Consider the following 18,000-nt stretch of genomic DNA (forward strand, 5'->3'; position numbering starts at 1 on the left):
TCACACATGACCTAAACTCCAACTCTGGGCCCTTTTTAAATTACAACCCCACACACACCTCACCTCGGAAAGAGACACAGATTTATCACTCGACAGTAGGAGCTAAGAACCTGAGGATCAGCACTGGACTCTACAACTACAGTGTGACCAAGCAGCCTTTCACACATAAACATGTGAGGCTGATCTGACCTGTCAAAGCCCAGACTGCGTGCCAGTAGTCTCCAGTCACACCCGCGAGCGCTGGGTGCATCCAAACTGGCACAGATCTTCTGGCGGATGGAGTCAGGCAAGCGAAAGGCATAGGGTCCCACTTGAGAGGAAGGCAGGCAGGTGCCTCCTGAGGGGAGGGGCGAGTGTGGGGGTAGAGTCTGGATTGAGACAGAGAGAAGACCGTACTTAGTGTTTTATTGGCATGAATGCCACTGCACTTCATTACACTATTATCTATATTTATACAAGCCTGTCTTAGTTGTTACTATTACCTCCTGGATGTCTGTATGCAGCTGAAATATCTGTCCCTCTCCTTCCACCTGTCGGACACAGATCTTACAGGTGAGCTGTGACACAGCCAGGCTGCCTCTCTCCAGGCTGAAGGTGCAGTGCAGAGGTCTCTGACTGCCGCTCCAAATGTGATAGAACGGGATCTCCTGTAACAGAAAGAAAAACCGTAAAGCGAAAAGCTGGATAAAAAGTGTCTCCACAAGGTGATCACAGTGTTTTTGTCCTGAGCAGCACAATCAGGAATGATCTAGAGCACAGTTTCCATTCAAGGAGTGTGCAGCATGCTTTATTTTGATACTGGGTGTTTCCACCAACTGGGTCTCTGCGTGTCAGAGCACAATTTATTTCCAGAGTGCACTGTCCATAAATTAGAACCACTATCAGATTCCCCCGTTTGTTTATTCAGAGGAGGTTCAGACTGCAATCTCAGTGCTGCCGCTGAGAGAATGCAGCTGAGAAAAGTCTCTGAGAAAACAGCCATTCTACTAAAGTGAAATCAACAGTTCTGAGGTATTTCTTTATTTTTTAGTAACACTGGCAATCTATTTATACTAATTTTAAGCTTCTGATTATTTGACCTTTATTCATATACAGGCAGATTGTTCTCTTCTAGAAAATACATGTAATATGAGGCCAGTATCTATTATCTGTTACATTATGTCACCTGGTATTTGGCCAGTAGTTTGCTTCTCCAGTGAGTGTGAGGAATGTCGTGGATGGACAGACGCAGGTTGTGGTAACTGTCTTTGAAGAGCAGCGGCTTGGGATCCTCCAGCAAAACTCCACCTAGACTTCTTTCCAAATCCAGCACCTCCTGCACAGAGGGTGAGAGAAGACGGGCTTTAGGAACACATTTATTTGAGAGCATACTTTCTAAAATGCTTAATTAAAATGTGTCGTGCATTCAGTCAAGTTGGTGTCTCCACAAGGAAATGTGAGACCTAACAGTGTGAAAGCTATTTGAACTTTAGCTGCCAGAAATCATGCAATGTGATGCCAGTAAACTGCACACAGCACGCTCATGTTTACTACCCCGGCTGGTCTGTGAACACTTCATACAAAAGGGACGGAGAGAAGGAAAATATTTAACGTCACTGAGTCCAACTTTCACTGGATGTGGAGTGCTCACTTGCTGTTTAGTAGGGAGCTCGTATTGTGCAGCACTATTTTAAGGCTCTGCTTCTAGTGGGACAGGAAGATTCATTATGTGATACCAGAATTTAATTTGAAAACACAGGGTGGATCTGCAGGGTCAGTCAAGATGGGATGGCGCTCCTCTATTGCCCTGAACCACTATGGAAATGAGTTATATTAACTTTTATTGTTATGATCTTGTTTCACGCTTCAATTTCACAACACATTTTTATTATATTCTATTTATACTTTGCTTTATTTTATTTCATGTTATGCTTTCTGATTTTGCATGTCCACGTCTTCAGCATGATTTAATCTGTCCTTTATTTTGGCTTTCTTTTTTTTTTGAACTGAGAACGAGGATAGCTGTTCAAAACTACATTAGCTTCCGTTAGCACAACACAACCAAAGCTCCAACAGAACTGTCAGCAGGCGAGTTATATTATGGGTAATGTAGGTGCCAGGTTTTGACAAGGAAAACAAATGCATGGAATAAAGAAGACAATTCCTCTGGCTCTGCTGCAGTGATTTTGATTCTTTGTTTGTGTCCAACAGTGTTACATGCTAAATCACTGGAGTACTCTTTTAATATTTAAACTACCATGTACAGTATTGCCAGAATTGCACATTTAAAAAAATGAATTAGGCAAGCCAATAGAAGAGAAAACAGAGACGCAAGAAGAATAAAATTAAATAGCAGGACAAACTGATAGATGTTCAGATATATAGACATCAACAAATACATATACACAGACAGACAAAAGAGATGAATAAACACCTTGAGGGCATGTGGCGTGTCATGGATGCAGTAGATCCGGAGGCTGTAGTCCAGGGAGAGGCAGGGTGCTCGGGGGGCGAACAGAGCCAGCTGCAGGCGTTTGCAGGCAGGCTGTGGAGGGCAGGACTGGCCCACTAGGCCATACGTTCCCAGCTGCTCCATGAGAACGTGACAACACTCCTCCTCCAGTTGCAGGTAGCAAGGAGATGACAAAGTCTCTTCGCCCACTGTCAGCACCTCCTAAAAAAAGATTGAAGTAGGGCTCAGTGATGCCACACCGTGAGATGAGATCTCCATTATCTGATGCCAGTGTTAAGCTGTCTGACCTCCCAAGCCCCCTGGTGCGTCTGAGTCTTGAGTGTGAGGGTCCAGTCAGGTGTAGGTGTGTCCAGCTGGGCACAGTGGGGCAACGTAAGGACCACAGGGCGATTCAGCAGCATACCGGATGGGCCACAGCTCACCACAGGACTCAGAACAGTCTGACTGCCCTCAGAGGGTAGCCTGTAAATGTCACACACACACACACACACACACATACAGGGAGAACATCGGGCATTTACAACGTTTGCCGAAACATCACACTTCATTTATAAAAGAACATTGTGGCCGCGACACGGTTTGTAACATGCTGGTATTGATGTATTTGAAGCAAAGTGAATATCAAACTTTCAGAAAATTGGCAAGAAATTAATCCACTCCAATATATTCGTGTAGAAGTTGAGTCAAGTTGATAATTTTTTTTATCCTCAGAAAAAGTGATAGAACTTCCAAATAACCTTCAAGTGGTTCGCAGTAGGTGAGCCTTGCATGGGAAAATTTCTGATTGAGGTGAGAATGAGGTCTGTTACGTGGTTGCAAAGGAGATGAGTGAAATAGAGGGATAAAGATGAACAGCACTCACGTTGTTTTGTCCCACTTATTAATAATGAGGTACATCTCGTAGAACTTTCCCTGGGGGATTGTGCCAGGAGGGACCAGCAGACTCACACCTAAGGGAGAAGGCATCATGTCTTATGTGTGATTAACATGTCATTGCTTCACAGTAGGAGAATACAAATCTTTCCATTTATGGATGAAAAGACAGTTGTGTGTGTGAGTTGTTTGTTGTTACCTGTGTTTGGGATGGTGAGGCGTCCTCCCAAGTTACCCAGGGTGGCACTGGTGCTAAGCCCAGGCTCTCTGGAAAGCGTGTGACTGTGGTACTCTCGCTCTCTACCCACAGTGCCCACCGACTTCAGGCTGAGGATCTCCCCGTCACCTGAGCCCATGTCAGCAGGGAGCTCCAGGGAGGAAAGAGTGGAGGAGTTGTACACCTTGATCTTGAGACTGGGCAAGGGGTCCAGCAGGGGAGAGGTGGTCATGGGGATTTTGTGAGGGCTATCGTTGACCCCCTGCTGCAGGGAGAAGAGCGGTCCACGAAAAGCACCCGCTGTGGCTGTCAGATCTGGTGGAGCTGAGGGGTGCAGAGGGTGAGGGTTATCTGCAGAAACAGGAAAAGAGATGAGCTGTTCTCTTATCACCAGAAATGACAGAGGCAGGGCTGAGAGTGCTAAAAGTGACGCGAGTGAAATGGATTAATGTTGCTAATTAATATTTGATGGCGAGAACAAGAGAAGGGATACCGTAACAAAGGCTTAAAATGTAAAAAATGTAATGCAGTTAGGAACAGAGAATTGACTAAGCGAGAGGAGATAACAGCATAAAGAGAATTAATTTATGGGATGTTATAAATAGCAGTGTGATAATGAAATGAATTGTGAAAAAGTTCTCCTATGAAGATGAGTAAAAACAAGAAAAGTTGTGAAAACAAACAATGATAAAAGGAGAAGTGAAATGAGAAATGTATTGAATAATGTGTGTGTGTGAACTCACCCTGTCTGGGAGGCTTGTAGTTGCCAGGGTGGAAGGCGGTGGTGAGAGCAGATGAAGAATCGGTGATATCTCCGTGGAGATGGCGGCGTCTGCGGCGATATGCCAGCCCTCCCACGCACAGTGCCAGGATCACACACAGCAGCAGGGCCACCACCAGACCGGCATAGACTGCTACACCCATACTTGGGGCCAGTGCTGGAAAAAGGGCATAATGACACACATCGTAAAGAGACACATATGAAAGCAAACAGACACAAATGCAAGGGAAACACAAGGGGAAAGAAAACATAATTCATGAGGTATCATCTGATTAACTGCACATCCATCACTGCGGGAAGTAGCATAGATTAGTCATTGTAGTCTAAGTTAGTGCTGAAAAGATTAGGCGATTAATTGATTAGTCAACCATCAGACTATAAAATACAATTCTGATGATCAAGTAATCTTTCTTCAGCTACTAAAATGAGAGAATTCCCACATCGTTGTATCATTGTCAATTTGGGGTTTGGACTATTGATCGGACAAAACAAGCAATAAAGATGTCACCTTGGGTGCCACGGGGGGATTGTGATGGAATTTTTGATTATGTGTTCTAACACTGACATGTCTGACTACCTGACTAATCAAAAAATAATCAACAAATTAATCAGTGATGAAAATAGTTGCAGCCCTTTTTTTTAAAGGATAAGTTTACATTTTTTCACGTCTATCTTATGACAAAACCAACATGCCCATTAGTGCATTAAATGAGATATCTGTCACTTTAATTTCGTCTCATGTCTATACTGAGTACAGTTATTCTGTTATTCTGAGTACAGTGTTGTTTTAAGATAGTTATTCTGAGTACAGTGTTGTTTTAAGATAGATAAAAAAAAGTGAATTTATTCTTTAACTATGGCAGTATCCCTGCTAGGCCATACTGGTTGTCAAGTCTGATGATAGTTACAGCTACATCTCTTTGGATAAAAGAGATCATTCAGTAGAGCAACATTAATAAACCTGCTCCTAATAGCCTGCAAGGGGAGTATCATATGCAGTGGAAGGGGGCTTGTTTGGCCTCAACTTCACCTGCACCCCCTGTTGGGCTCCCTCTTTTTTCACCTGATGGGTGATTGATTGTTAGTGGTCAGCAGGCCCAACAAAACCTGCTTAGTCCTGACTCCCCAACACTAGCAGAGCCAGACCCAACCGAGACACGTGAGCCAGTCACACCGCAGCAGAAAAGAGGGGGAGACAAGGAGAGAGTTTGGCGGGTGACAAAGAGGAATTAAAAAAAAGGCGTAGTCAGGCTGGATAAACAGAAGAGAAGAGAGCTAGGGGAGAGGCAATTTGGCAAAAGGGACAGTAAGAAGTTAGATAAGGTTGTGATTTGTTGAGAGGACAGAGGGATTATAAGTGTGGTGGAGAGGAGGGAGGAGATAAGGATAGCAGTGCTTGAGGAAAAGGCTGTGTTAAAAGAGCAGGAGAGAGTGGGGAAGAAGTTGGAGGAAACCACAGACACTGCAGAGCAGCAGTGAGAGTGGAAGACGGGGTGGAGGAGAGGGAAGCCGGAGGCAGACAGGCTGGCAGAGGAGAGCTCCCATGCTCACGTGGCGCGAGGGAACTGAATCCGACAGCCGTCCGCACTTATTACCAGAAACGGAACAATAGCGAATTAGGTGCATTACCGTGGCTGCTCTCCCCTGAGCCCACGTCACATTGAGCTAGAGGAATTACCATCACTTCAAATGTAAACTATATCACAGATTAACTGAAAGTCATACAGAAATCAACTGTGTTTCTCCTGCAAGTGCTATGCTTCCACTGCACAGCCTCCAGATCAAAGAGACATGTCATTTTGCTCCCTCCATGACAGAGCTGGAAGATTTTTCCTCTCTGTCATGTTTTTGGTCAATTTGGCGAATTATACCAACATTAATTAATCTGTTTCTTGTCATTTTATCTTTTTTTTTTTTCAATGCAGCAATGTGCTAACGTGATGACAGCTCAGAAACCCATGCCACGCTTAGTCAACATAATAGACAAGATGGGAAAACAGCATTCATAAGCCAGCTGGACAAGAAGGTGAGCCCAGTCTTCACTGAACTCGATCTGAGATGACAACAAGGTGTGGATGGACAGACTCAACATAAAACGCTGCACGCAATCAGATCCACGTGCCGACACAGATGTTAGGAGTCCTAATCTGTACGAGCACACAAACAGACACACATACAGCACAAACAGTGTGAAGCAGGGAAAGAGTGTAGTCATGGGAAGGTGAACTTACGATGGCTTGCATGTTCAATAGAAATCTTTTTATCTGTTTGAACAGGAGAAAAAAAACAAGAGAAGAAGAAAAGAAAAAAAACACAAAACATAAAAATGGATGGACTATTCATTATGCAAATGAAAGATACAATAGCATAATACAAAGCTGAAACTGCAAAGTAAACAACAGCTCATCTATATGAAAATATGAATGTAAACATAAAAGGCATACTGCAAGCAAGAAAACATACTTTATATCTCAACAATAATAGCTTCTCTTCTGGAAATGTGTGAGAATGTGCAGCATTGTGGAATGAAGTTGAGCATAATTGTTTATATAATGTATGGTGCGATGAAAAATGAGAATAAAAGCCTTTTAGAAATGGGTGTGAAAGAGCTAAGGATCATCTGGACGACAGTGGCAAAGTTAAAGACAGTTCTGAAAATGAACAAGGTCACTGGTGTTGTGTGGAACATGAGGGAGACAACGCAGACTGAAACCATGTCTTTACACACCCCATAGGGTATGTTATCACCTTCATCTTGTGAAAAAAAAAACAAAACATCTCTGTCCTGACGGGAACAGTCTCCTCCTAGATAACACCAATGTGGTTGATGAATGTCGATACCACCTTTCAGGGCTGTGTCACGTACTAGATCTCAAACCAAATAACCCTTATCTCCCAAGCACAATCAAAACACCAAATGGTCTCCTCAAATCTCCCATTCATCCAGTGGCAATTAGAGTCTGCCAGGATGCAGTGAGGATGATGGTTTGTGGTGTCTCAAAGCATTTTACATTTATGACTGGGGTATTTATCCGCTCCTCTGAGGGATTAACAATGAGTGAGACATTACAGCGAGCTTCTATTGTTTGTCTGGAGCATGTGAGGAATGCGAGGAGTCATAATGTCATCAGGATATCTGTGACCACAGAATAATCCTATTAATGTGCAGGGAAAATAAGTCAGTCAGTAGCCTGTAGTTTGCCAAGAGACACCTTTACAGATTTTCTACAGTACAGTGCTTTCCATCTTTCCCCTCTGTCAGAGCTATCTGAGGGCATGTTTTCCTGACGGCGTCCTCAGAACGCTCAGCTCTCTGCAGCCAAATCAGACAGTGTATTTGTCTAATCTGGCTGCTCCATGGAAGCCTGTTTATGTCAGGGCTTGCGTGTAGGTTTGATAGAGTTGAAGCACAGCGCTGTTCTGAATGTGGATATGATCCCCTTGCTGCGTGAGCATTTACAAGGTTTGTCTGTGTGCTTGTGCGCGTCAGCTTGTGTCTAGTGTGTGTATCTGTTTTTAAGTGTGCACTTGAATGTATCTCGCTGCCTCTGTGGATGTGCGTCTCTAAGATTCTAATGCGCTGTCAGCTGGATTCCTCCCAGCTCATCATGGGCTGCACACTGGGTGTCAGTGTGAGTCTGACTCACTCTCATATGCTCTTCCCTGTGCTAATTTTTCGACTTGGCCGTGTCATGCTCACTTCCCACTCCTTGTGCTCCCCTAGCATTGCACTTGCTCTATCTATCTTTCTCTCTCTCTCCATCTGTGCTTTTTAGATGTGGATCACTTGCCTTCTCTCTTTGTGAACCTAAATTTTCCCTCATGAAACATCTGTCGGAGATGTTCCTCTCAAACCATCCCTACAACATTTGCACTCTCACCATGCTGCAGTGGCTAAACACCTTGGGAAGGCAGTTCTATACAAAGTAGCTCTGAAATAAAAAAACGCCATATAAACCTGAATTATGAGCAAAGAAATCCCTGCCTGAAAGACTTGCTATTTTCAATTCAACTAACCACCTGAAGCAGAAAATATGCTGTTAGGGAACTGACCCCTATAGATACCTCTGAAACACCACATTCCTTTAGATATTAGACAGTTGAACTATCTGCTCTATAGAACTAAATTCAAAAGGGCCAACTGAAGAACTGGGAAACATTACATCATGAAATATATATGCGTCCAAATATTTACTCTCTTTTGACATTTGACAACCACCCCAGTTCAAACAAATTGATCTGGTGACATACTTCGTGTACAAAGCCCCTCAGTGCAGTTTTTGCTCTCCATCATGCTGCCGCTGCAGTGCTTTCCTCCGTTCCTGGGTGGGGGGGCTTGGCACTCACGACTGCGCCAGTGGGTGCACTCTGTCCCACAGGCTGACCACTTTGCCCACTCTGTCCAGCCTCCATCCACTGGAATGAGACAGTGGAGATGTGAGTCATTTTATATCTAACCAACAGCTAAATACTACCATCACGCCAGGCAGAGGGGGATTGGGAATGACATTATAATGCAGCATGATGCATATGTAATAGCTTGAAGTGCGTAACTTCTTTGGACTTTGGAGTCAGGGTGGTCCTACACAGGGAGCAAAGCAATAAAAACCAGAATGGTGTGTGACAGTAAATCATAACACTGTTCTTGATGTACATTCCATTTCCATGATGAAATCACAGCAGGTACACGACCAAATGCTATTCTGTCCTGGTTGGCTGAAGTTTTAAAATTCATCCTTTTATTTCCTGCACAATGGCCCATTTAGGAAATTTCCTGATATTCCAGTGCATGAGTACTTTGTCTGAAAATGTTGTAAATAATACCGATCTTCACCTGGGCACAGAGTGGTGCAGGTCACTCTCTGGAAGGGTGGACCCTCGCAGAAGGCTCCTCCATTCAGAGGGGCAGGATTGGTACAGCTGCGTGTTCGTCGCTGCCAGCCCCGCCCGCACTGAGCATTACACTCTGACCATTCAGTCCAAGAAGACCAACCTCCACTCACTGACAGAGAGACAGACATAAAAACGGGCAAAGTGTCATGATTAACTGACCAACCTCCCAAAATCTAATATTTCATAGTTCTGCATCATAGCTGACATGTAAGAAAAAAAACCTATGTTACCATAAACGATGAGAGTAGCTGTGCTGCTGCGTCTTTTGGCCACCACATTACGAGCCACACAGGTGTAGTTGGCGGTGTCTGAGAGTCTGGCCTGCTTGATGATCAGATCATGATCAATGGTGATCAGGAAGTTGGAGTCCTGTGATGGATCAATGACATCCTCGTTCTTCAGCCAGTCCACCTGTAGAGAAGCAGGAATAGACACGTACACTCCACTGGAATAAAAACTTTGTTCCAAGAATTTAGTTGAAAATATAAAACTCTCACACTCTAAACCCTCTGTGTTATTTCAATTTGGAATGATGGACTTCCTTTAATTCTTTTGGCAGATATTTCCTCACATAAATCATTGCAAAAATCTGCAGGTGCGTTTGCATAACAATGAATCTGCACGCCACACACAGACCCCTTCAGCAAACACTATAACCCTGCAGCCGTGGCAACACGCTTCACACGCTGCATTTGGTATTGATCAATCATTGTCAATATTTAATCATTCTTAGTTTAGAAAAATAGAATTTGTGGCTTCTTAGGTCAAACTGACTTTTATTTTTGACACATCCTCCTTACTAATGGACAAAACATCACCAGTTAAACGCTCTCCTGTGATCACATACTGTGCTTTTTCGCTTTCACGCAATGTACTTTTTATGCCACATAATAAACATATTATTAAGCCACTAAAAAGAACAATACAGCTTGGCAGAGCATAAATATTTACTAAGTAATAAAAATCTACATTTCTGAATAATTTGTTTTCTTTTTTAATGTATTGTTTCACTGCTGTTTTACGAGAGCATTAAAACTGTCTGATGTGCTGTACAGTTAGAGCAGCTTAGTGTTAAAACATGACACAAAGTGGATTTAAGCACAGCCTTTTTTGCTTCGTTGCTTAAATAACTGAGCATATTATTACTGATCATTCTATGTTTTAGGGAGTTTTTTTTCTTGATTGTGCCATGAAGCTGGATAGACTTAAATCTCACAAAATACATTAAACTTTACATTAAACCATGAAATACAAATGTATTTGAACTATTTATTATCCATCAGTATCAAGAACACAAATTTAACCCCAAAGACGACCAAATGAAATGGGCAGGCGATGAGAACGGGGATGAGGAGGGGGAGATCTACCTCAGCAGCTGGCATGCCCTCTGGGGGGCGACACTGCAGCAGCACTTCCTGCTCGAGTCGCACCTCCCGCCCCAGTGGCTCCTGCTCAAAGTTCTTCCTCAGGTCTACAGTGGGCGACACAGATGTAGTCAGCAATTAGTGATGGCTGCCTCATGACAGCAGAGTGACACCATGTTTATCTTAGTGACATTGGTTGTCACACAGACACACACAAACACACACGCACCAGGCAAAGCCTCAAAAAGCCTCTGTCACTGTGGCATTTTTTTTCTTCATACTCTCATAAACATGCACAGTGTCAATCACACTACGCCACACATTACCACGGGGGACTAAGATGGAGCGCTACAGCAAATCTATTTGCATATACACTTAAGCTGACACATATGACAAGAGAACATTTGCCCTTCTGCTGTCTCTTTTCCTTCCTTCCTTCCTTCCTTCCTTCCTTCCTTCCTTTCTTTCTTTCAGTCTCACAAACACACACATACACACACTCAGCACATACACACAGCCTTGATACTGACATGCAATGCGAACATAGGCACGGTTGCTCTTGGTGGTGCCAGCCGAGCTCCAGGCCACACACTGGCACCAGTAGTCCTCCAGCCCAAACAGCTCCTCCACCTGGGTCCTCGACACCGAGATGTCCACCTCCCTCACCACCAGACCTGTGCAGAGAGAGGGAGCGTGAGAGAGAGAAGATAGTGAGGCATATTTTTCACAGTGCATATAAATAATGCATTGGCTGGAGGCCAAAAGCAGTTAATGTGCACATAAAAACCCTATAGGAGCTAATGGATTCTTTAGTTGAAAATGATGTTTGTAATTGAGGATGATGTTTATGTCTGTGAAATACAAGGTGACATTACAACGTGTGTGTGTAGTTGTGTTTAGAGTACACCTCTCTTTGTGTATTTGTGTAAGCATCACCTGTGAGCTGGTCCAGGCTCTCTCTGGTGACGTGATCGTTCTGATTGACCCATTCTCCGTTGCATTTGAAGTAGATCTGTGTGGCTGGCGACGCCCGGCACCGTAGCTGGACCGGCCGGTTCTTTACGATGAAAGCGTCCTCCGGCTCCAGGAGGAATTCTGGGAGAGGTTCTGCCGGTGCTGACGGGAAGGAGTCGGGGAGGACCTCGGCCTCGCTGTAGTCGCTGCTCTCTGAAAAACACAGAAGTGATTAGGATGATTGCCCTTCAATGGAAAGACCTAAGTTAATGCGCCTGCCAGCTGGAGGTGTACTCGAGAAGTGCAAAGAGTCTCCATCGGTATCTGGATGGCCAATCTGTAGCTGATTCTGCACTCTGACCTCCCTGTTGGGGAGGCAAAGAATAAACAAAATGACAAATTCGTCCCATGGGGATCAATAAGCTATCACATAACTGGAGGGAGTATGTGTGTGTGTGTGACAGCTTGTCTTGTGTGTCCCAGTCCAGCTTTAGGGCAAGTATGAACAATTCTGTCACTGTATACGTTAAGGAAACCCTGTTAGTGTAATTCAAGGAGACATTTAAGGTGCTGACAGTTTGCACCATAAATGGAGGGACACAGTGACATTTTCGCCTCCCTGTATTGCTGGTAATCTGGTCAATGCAAGCCTCCTGATCTGGTCTCGCTGAACAAGTCCATGCCTCTCAGCTGGGGAGGAGAGCTGCTGACCTTCCACAGACAAGTCCTGTTGATCGCACATTATCCCTTGACATTTCCGATGTGACACATCACCCCTGGCGATGCTGCAAAGAGGCTCTCCTGGCAGGAAGGACGCGATATTTCTGACCTCTTCACTCTGACTTGTTACTCTAATAATGACGGATAGATCCCAGGCAGTATATCAATGCTGCAATGTTACTGGCTACTACTGTTTTCTCAGCAGTAGACAGAGTTATGTGTCTGGATTGATAACTTTGCTCTGTGCTCCATTGTTCTCAAAAATTTAAACTATGACACAAGCTCAACCACAACTCGTGTGTCCGTCAACTGGATTGCACCCTTCTGTACTTGAGCAAAGCATTGAAGCACAGGCAGGCTGGAGGAAAACCTTGTGACATAACGCTTGCAACAGCAGGATTGCAGCCTCCTCCTGCCATAAAGAATAACCTGAACAGGGTATAGTTATAATGACCTGCCTGAACCCTGACACTTATAGCACACAAACACAACTACACTTTCTTAAGGTATGCTTCAAAAGCCAAAATTGAAATGTCTTCTCTCTCTTTATGTCTTAAACATCGAACTCTTATCATCACTTTCTGTAAATCCAATTTCTTATGAATTGTTAATGGGTCTGACCTTCCAGTAGAAAACTTTGTTCTGCATACGAAAATGATCTAAATTCAATAAGCATTAAATGGAAGACTGGAGCGGAGTGCAGGGGATTGACAGACAGAGTCGGCTCCAGTCAGGAGATGTCAAAAAGGTATGGGCATATCCAGCCCAATGCACTTTCTTCCCTTGACACACACACACTCACACACACGCAGATGAACACAGCTCATGGGTAATTGTGCTTTTCCTGCACAGCAGTCTCACAGCGCTACAGTTTTTAAATCTCATTTTCTACATTCAGTGGCTAACGAAAGAGGCGTGAGGGCAGATGCAGAGGCTTTTCCTCCATGAGATTTAAACTAGACTAATTTGCAGTGTTCAGTTTTCAAAATGAATCGAGCCCAACTTGATCAGTTATGCCACAACCAGGGAACAAGAGAAACTACTTAGAAAGATACCATCTCCTATTTTAGGAACATGAGCACTTCCCCACCCCCCCATCCCGCTGCTCCCCTTGACAGATTCTCTTTGAGACATTAGGGGAAAGAAAAGAGGAGCACAGAGCATGAAGGAAGTGGGAGCAAAAGTTGAAGCAGGATTCAAACCGAGGCCAACAGAGATTTATGGGATTCAAGAGGCTTTACTATCTTCAGGTATAGCAATGGCTCCATCTTTTGACCCAGATCTCCTCCACCATGAAAGGGCCAGCAGGGACAAAAGAGTCTGAAGCAGCACTGTCCACAGCTCAGAGCCTGGCAGTGCTGTGGCCACAGGACAGACAGAAAGGGCAACAGCTGCTCCAGGCTCAACAGCCACCCAGGACGGACCCGTCATCTTCTGTCTGTCTCTCTGTCTCTGCTTCTCTCTAGTTCATCTCTCTCACAATCACATGTTCTTCTCCAGTCACTTCTCCTATCACCGACTACATTTATGCACTAACCCATGACCCCAAGCTGAACCCTCACCGCTGCACGCTTCATGCTTTCAACCACCTAAGCTGTGCAGTAAAGGCAGAAATATTTATTCTGGTGATGATCACAAATACTACAATCAGGATTTCTTGTATGTTTCAGGAAAGAAAATTTGTTCAAATTGTTTTTTTTTTTTGCACTGCAAGTTTCAATTGTACAGTGCAATACTTAAAACAGATGTGCCACGAAAAAAGAGACACAAGTACACTTACAAATGTACAAAAAATTAAAATTTTACCAGAATAACAAATTATGATCAACATCGTATGCACCATGCATGTGATGTTTCAGCTTTTTTTATTTCCACCAGAGCCTCTGGCTTCTACATCTCAACAGATGTTTTACACAGGTTCATCATAATGGATATGCTTGATGTAATACACTGGGATTTTTAGGGGAATCTCAAATATACAAACATTTAATATCACAAGATCACACTTTCAGAAATTGGAAATGCAAAATTGTGATATATGATTTTCTGTTATTAATTGTGTAGCCTTTTTAAACCTAGTCTTACAGTAGATGTAACACCAGCCCAGTGTTAAAGTTCCTCTTTGTTTTATAGGTTCTGTATTGTAAAACACTTGGCTGCCCATCCTGTTAAACCTGGCTGTTAAACCTTAAAACTAAATTTTACTTTTGCTCTACATCTAAATATTAACACTAAGTGAACACCTTGCAAATATAATGATGAACCAAAAGCCACTGCATCATGCTAAATTCTTCCACTGGCACACATGACTCCCAAAGTGGCCCTCACAAGGGAAGCACAGAGCAGTACAGAAGAACAATGACAAACATGAAAACATGCACAAAAATCCATGCAGACACACTCACACAAGGTGCGCACACACACACACACACACACACACACACACACACACACACACACACACACACACACACACACACACACACACACACACACACACACACACACAGTTTCTGCTCCCACAGGTTACACCTTGGCAGGTTCCACACTTTATGTCACTTACATACACTCAATTAAACACGTACAATACTGCAAAAGGGTAATCATGCAAGTAAACACAAACAAGTACAAATAATGAAAGTTAACACATCTCAAAGAGATGCTTAACCGTGAACACGAATCGCATTCATCGTCATGCCTCTCCCACAATCCTCTCCCCCGTCTGTTTTCTCTCTCCGCATCCCCTTGCTCTCCTCTTACTAAGCTGTCGCCTCCAGTCTTTCAGACTTTGAATTCTCTGTCAATAACCAATTGTGTTGCCCCTCCCTACCCTTCTACCCCCGCTCTTTCCCTTTGTCCGGCATTGATCGCTCAGTGTTCAAACATCGGCTAAAAAACACAGCCTGTCACTCTTGAGGCGCAATGAGAGGGGGCACGGAGAGAGACACAGAAGAAGGCAGAGGAAGAATGGCAGCAGAGACAGACAAACGGAGAGAGACGGTGGTTCAGACAGAGACAGAATGGGAGGAGAGCCCTGCATATTTGGATAAACCTCTCTCTGTGCGTGTGTGTTCTTGGGCCTGTGCTGTTTAATTAAAACACTTTTGCATGGCAGAGGTAGGAGACGGACAGACAGCTTCTTTCTCTCCCCCCTGTCTCCCTCTGAGATAATGGAGCTGAGGGTTTAAAGTGGAACCTGTGTTTTTGGGCCAGCATACAAACATCCATCAGAACTCAGCAGCCGGCAATTTGTGCAGAATGGAGGAGCCTTATAGACAAGAACTCCTCGCCGTGCAGCACAGCAAGTCTTTTATTACCCTAATGATAGACAGCAGACAGCTAGAAAGCAAACACAAGCTTCTGGGTATTCTTTTCTGGGGCACACAATCGCAAGAACACACGCATGTAGACCCAGACACAAGATGACAACCTATGCTTATACAGTGCTTTCTCACCGACTCTTATTCATGTATGCTAAACTCAAATAGTGTAACTGAAGGAGTTCCCTCCTTTAGTGACTGTGCGGCTGGGGTACAGAGCTTCACTACAATGTAACTGAGAGTCAGAGTGACAGTGGTGGAGCGAGGCCACGCTAGAAGGCAATAAAGCGTGGGAGAGAGATGGGGGGAATCTGGACAGAGGTGACAAGATGGGAAGACAGGAGGGCTAGCCAAAGACAGGTCAAGAGACACTTGTAGACAAGAGGAGAGGAGAGAGATGATGCAGTACACACAAAGCACGCACAAACACACGCACCCACATGTACTACTGGACTGCTATAATAACTGGCGAGGAAAATGAATCATAGCAGTGTCTGTCTTTGTCTCAACCCTGACTGAAACTGTCTCTGTTGTTCTTTCTGCCCCTGTCTTTCTCCACCCTCTCTCTTCTCTTGCCTCTCATTCTCTCTCTCTCACTAACACACACACCCACACACACACACACACACACACACACACACACACACACACACACACACACACACACACACACACACACACACACACACACACACACACACAGATGACTGTAATTTTCTTAGCCCCAGTGCCTCTAGCCAGAGTGGAGTCTAAAGCGTCTGTACTTTATCATTACCTTTACAGAGTTAGTCATTACTGTCCCCTCCAGTGCCCTCACTATCCCAAGACTGTTCTCAGAAGTGGGGGGAAAGAGAGAAAGAGAGAATAAAGCATAGGAAGAAGAATACTTTGAAGCCGCCAAACAACAGAGAAACACTATAAAAGACACGGGGTCAGGCTGTATTTGGCAAGATCAGTAATCTCTTTTTTTTTCTGAGGCGTCCTATGAGGTCAAAAACAAACAAACAACAGCGCAGCGTCCCACCTCCTCCCTTCCGCTCTGCAGTTTGGTGTCTGACATGGGAGTGCTTTTCTGCTTGCCCTCCCCTGACTCCAGTCCTCCTCCCTCATGCCTGCTGGATTCAAAGCACTTTGTGCAGCTCCAGTCGACTTCAAATGACATCCAGCCTAAAACGCAAACATACATGCATGGAGCAGGAACTATAGCCCGCAGCTATGAAGCACAACCAGCTCACTGAACCTACTAAGGACAAACAGCTGTGAGGACAGACATTCAAAAATGACAACGCTGCTGAGAGAAGGAAATAAGGTCGATAAATATAGTGATCAGCAGCCATTATGTAACATTGAGTGGTTGACTATATATCCATCATCCTCAACCAATTTACTTCATTATCATCATTCTTGTGAGGAAGTCCCGAGGTAGAGTCGCGCACACACCCACACACACACAGAGGCAGGTCGAAAAAGACAGAGATGGATGGAGGGAGACAGTCTCTCCTTGCCTTCCTTAAAGGACAATTACACTGAGTGATTGATATTCAGACTGACCTCATCCTCATCAGCCTGAAAACAACTCGCTACACGAGGAGAGAGAAGAACCCAGCGAGGAGGGAAAAGATGAAGTGCAGAGACGTGTGATCTAGACATTTGATGGAAAATCACTGAATGTGTGAGCAGGACAGTGTGTGTGTGTGTGTGTGTGTGTGTGTGTGTGTGTGTGTGTGTGTGTGTTGGCATCAGGCAGGGCATGAGGCGACATGAATGCAGGTTGGAGCGACACAGCATCACTTCTCACATCAACAAAGGCAGACGGAGTGTGAAGAGTCATGCAGTTCACCCATCTGACTGAACACACACACACACATGCTGGCGCAAACACTTACACTATAAGCAACCCTTTTGAGCCCAGACGGGGGCAAAATTGGTCATCTTTTAATAGGAAATGTCAAATTCACCAGTGACTAACAGACGCCATTATTTTCATTTCTTCGTGGTGGCTGTGAGGCGACAGGAGGCAGGACGCAGAATTTGACGTCCCGCTAAGAGGGACACAGATCCAACTCAGTGTGCTCCCTCATAAAGCCTTCAACACGTTGGCCTTGAAAGTTCTTGTTTGGATATTTTGATACTACCACCAAGATGTGCACCTGCAGCGGCTCCACATGGCTCTGCAGCCTGTTTCTTTGTACTCACCATGGTGACTCTCTAACTAAGAGACACCATCTCTCACACAGATAGGCACACACTCTTCAGGTCCTCTTTGATTCTTACTCACCTTCTTTTTCTGGCTGGTGCTCTTTTAAGTTTTTTTTTCACTCTAACTAGCAACTGACAAGTTTTTTTTAAATGTTTTTTTTAAAGATCCATAAACTGCAGACTGACAAGACCAAAGGAACAGTCTCATGACTGTGAAATCCATTTAC

The 18,000-nt window shown here is 44.3% G+C and overlaps 1 protein-coding gene across 2 annotated transcripts in view; it reads right to left on the bottom strand.

Annotated features, from left to right (window-relative positions):
- unc5b (unc-5 netrin receptor B) overlaps positions 1–18,000 on the bottom strand; it is a 47,095-nt gene that overhangs the window by 3,173 nt on the left and 25,922 nt on the right. Inside the window, exons 2-16 of one of the 2 annotated variants that reach the window (XM_041050400.1) lie at positions 11,517–11,747; positions 11,111–11,254; positions 10,584–10,687; positions 9,447–9,627; positions 9,158–9,325; positions 8,575–8,739; positions 6,555–6,587; positions 4,286–4,480; positions 3,525–3,866; positions 3,315–3,402; positions 2,740–2,914; positions 2,414–2,653; positions 1,166–1,315; positions 483–647; positions 190–368 (exon numbers count right to left, since the gene is read on the bottom strand). In XM_041050400.1, coding sequence (XP_040906334.1) covers positions 190–368; positions 483–647; positions 1,166–1,315; positions 2,414–2,653; positions 2,740–2,914; positions 3,315–3,402; positions 3,525–3,866; positions 4,286–4,480; positions 6,555–6,587; positions 8,575–8,739; positions 9,158–9,325; positions 9,447–9,627; positions 10,584–10,687; positions 11,111–11,254; positions 11,517–11,747 — 2,560 coding nt within the window. Of the gene's footprint in view, positions 1–189; positions 369–482; positions 648–1,165; positions 1,316–2,413; positions 2,654–2,739; positions 2,915–3,314; positions 3,403–3,524; positions 3,894–4,285; positions 4,481–6,554; positions 6,588–8,574; positions 8,740–9,157; positions 9,326–9,446; positions 9,628–10,583; positions 10,688–11,110; positions 11,255–11,516; positions 11,748–18,000 lie in introns of both variants that reach the window. The other variant, XM_041050399.1, reaches the window with a different exon arrangement.

The sequence above is a fragment of the Toxotes jaculatrix genome, chromosome 11, assembly GCF_017976425.1.
Source record: "Toxotes jaculatrix isolate fToxJac2 chromosome 11, fToxJac2.pri, whole genome shotgun sequence".
Classification (NCBI taxonomy): Eukaryota; Metazoa; Chordata; class Actinopteri; family Toxotidae; genus Toxotes; species Toxotes jaculatrix.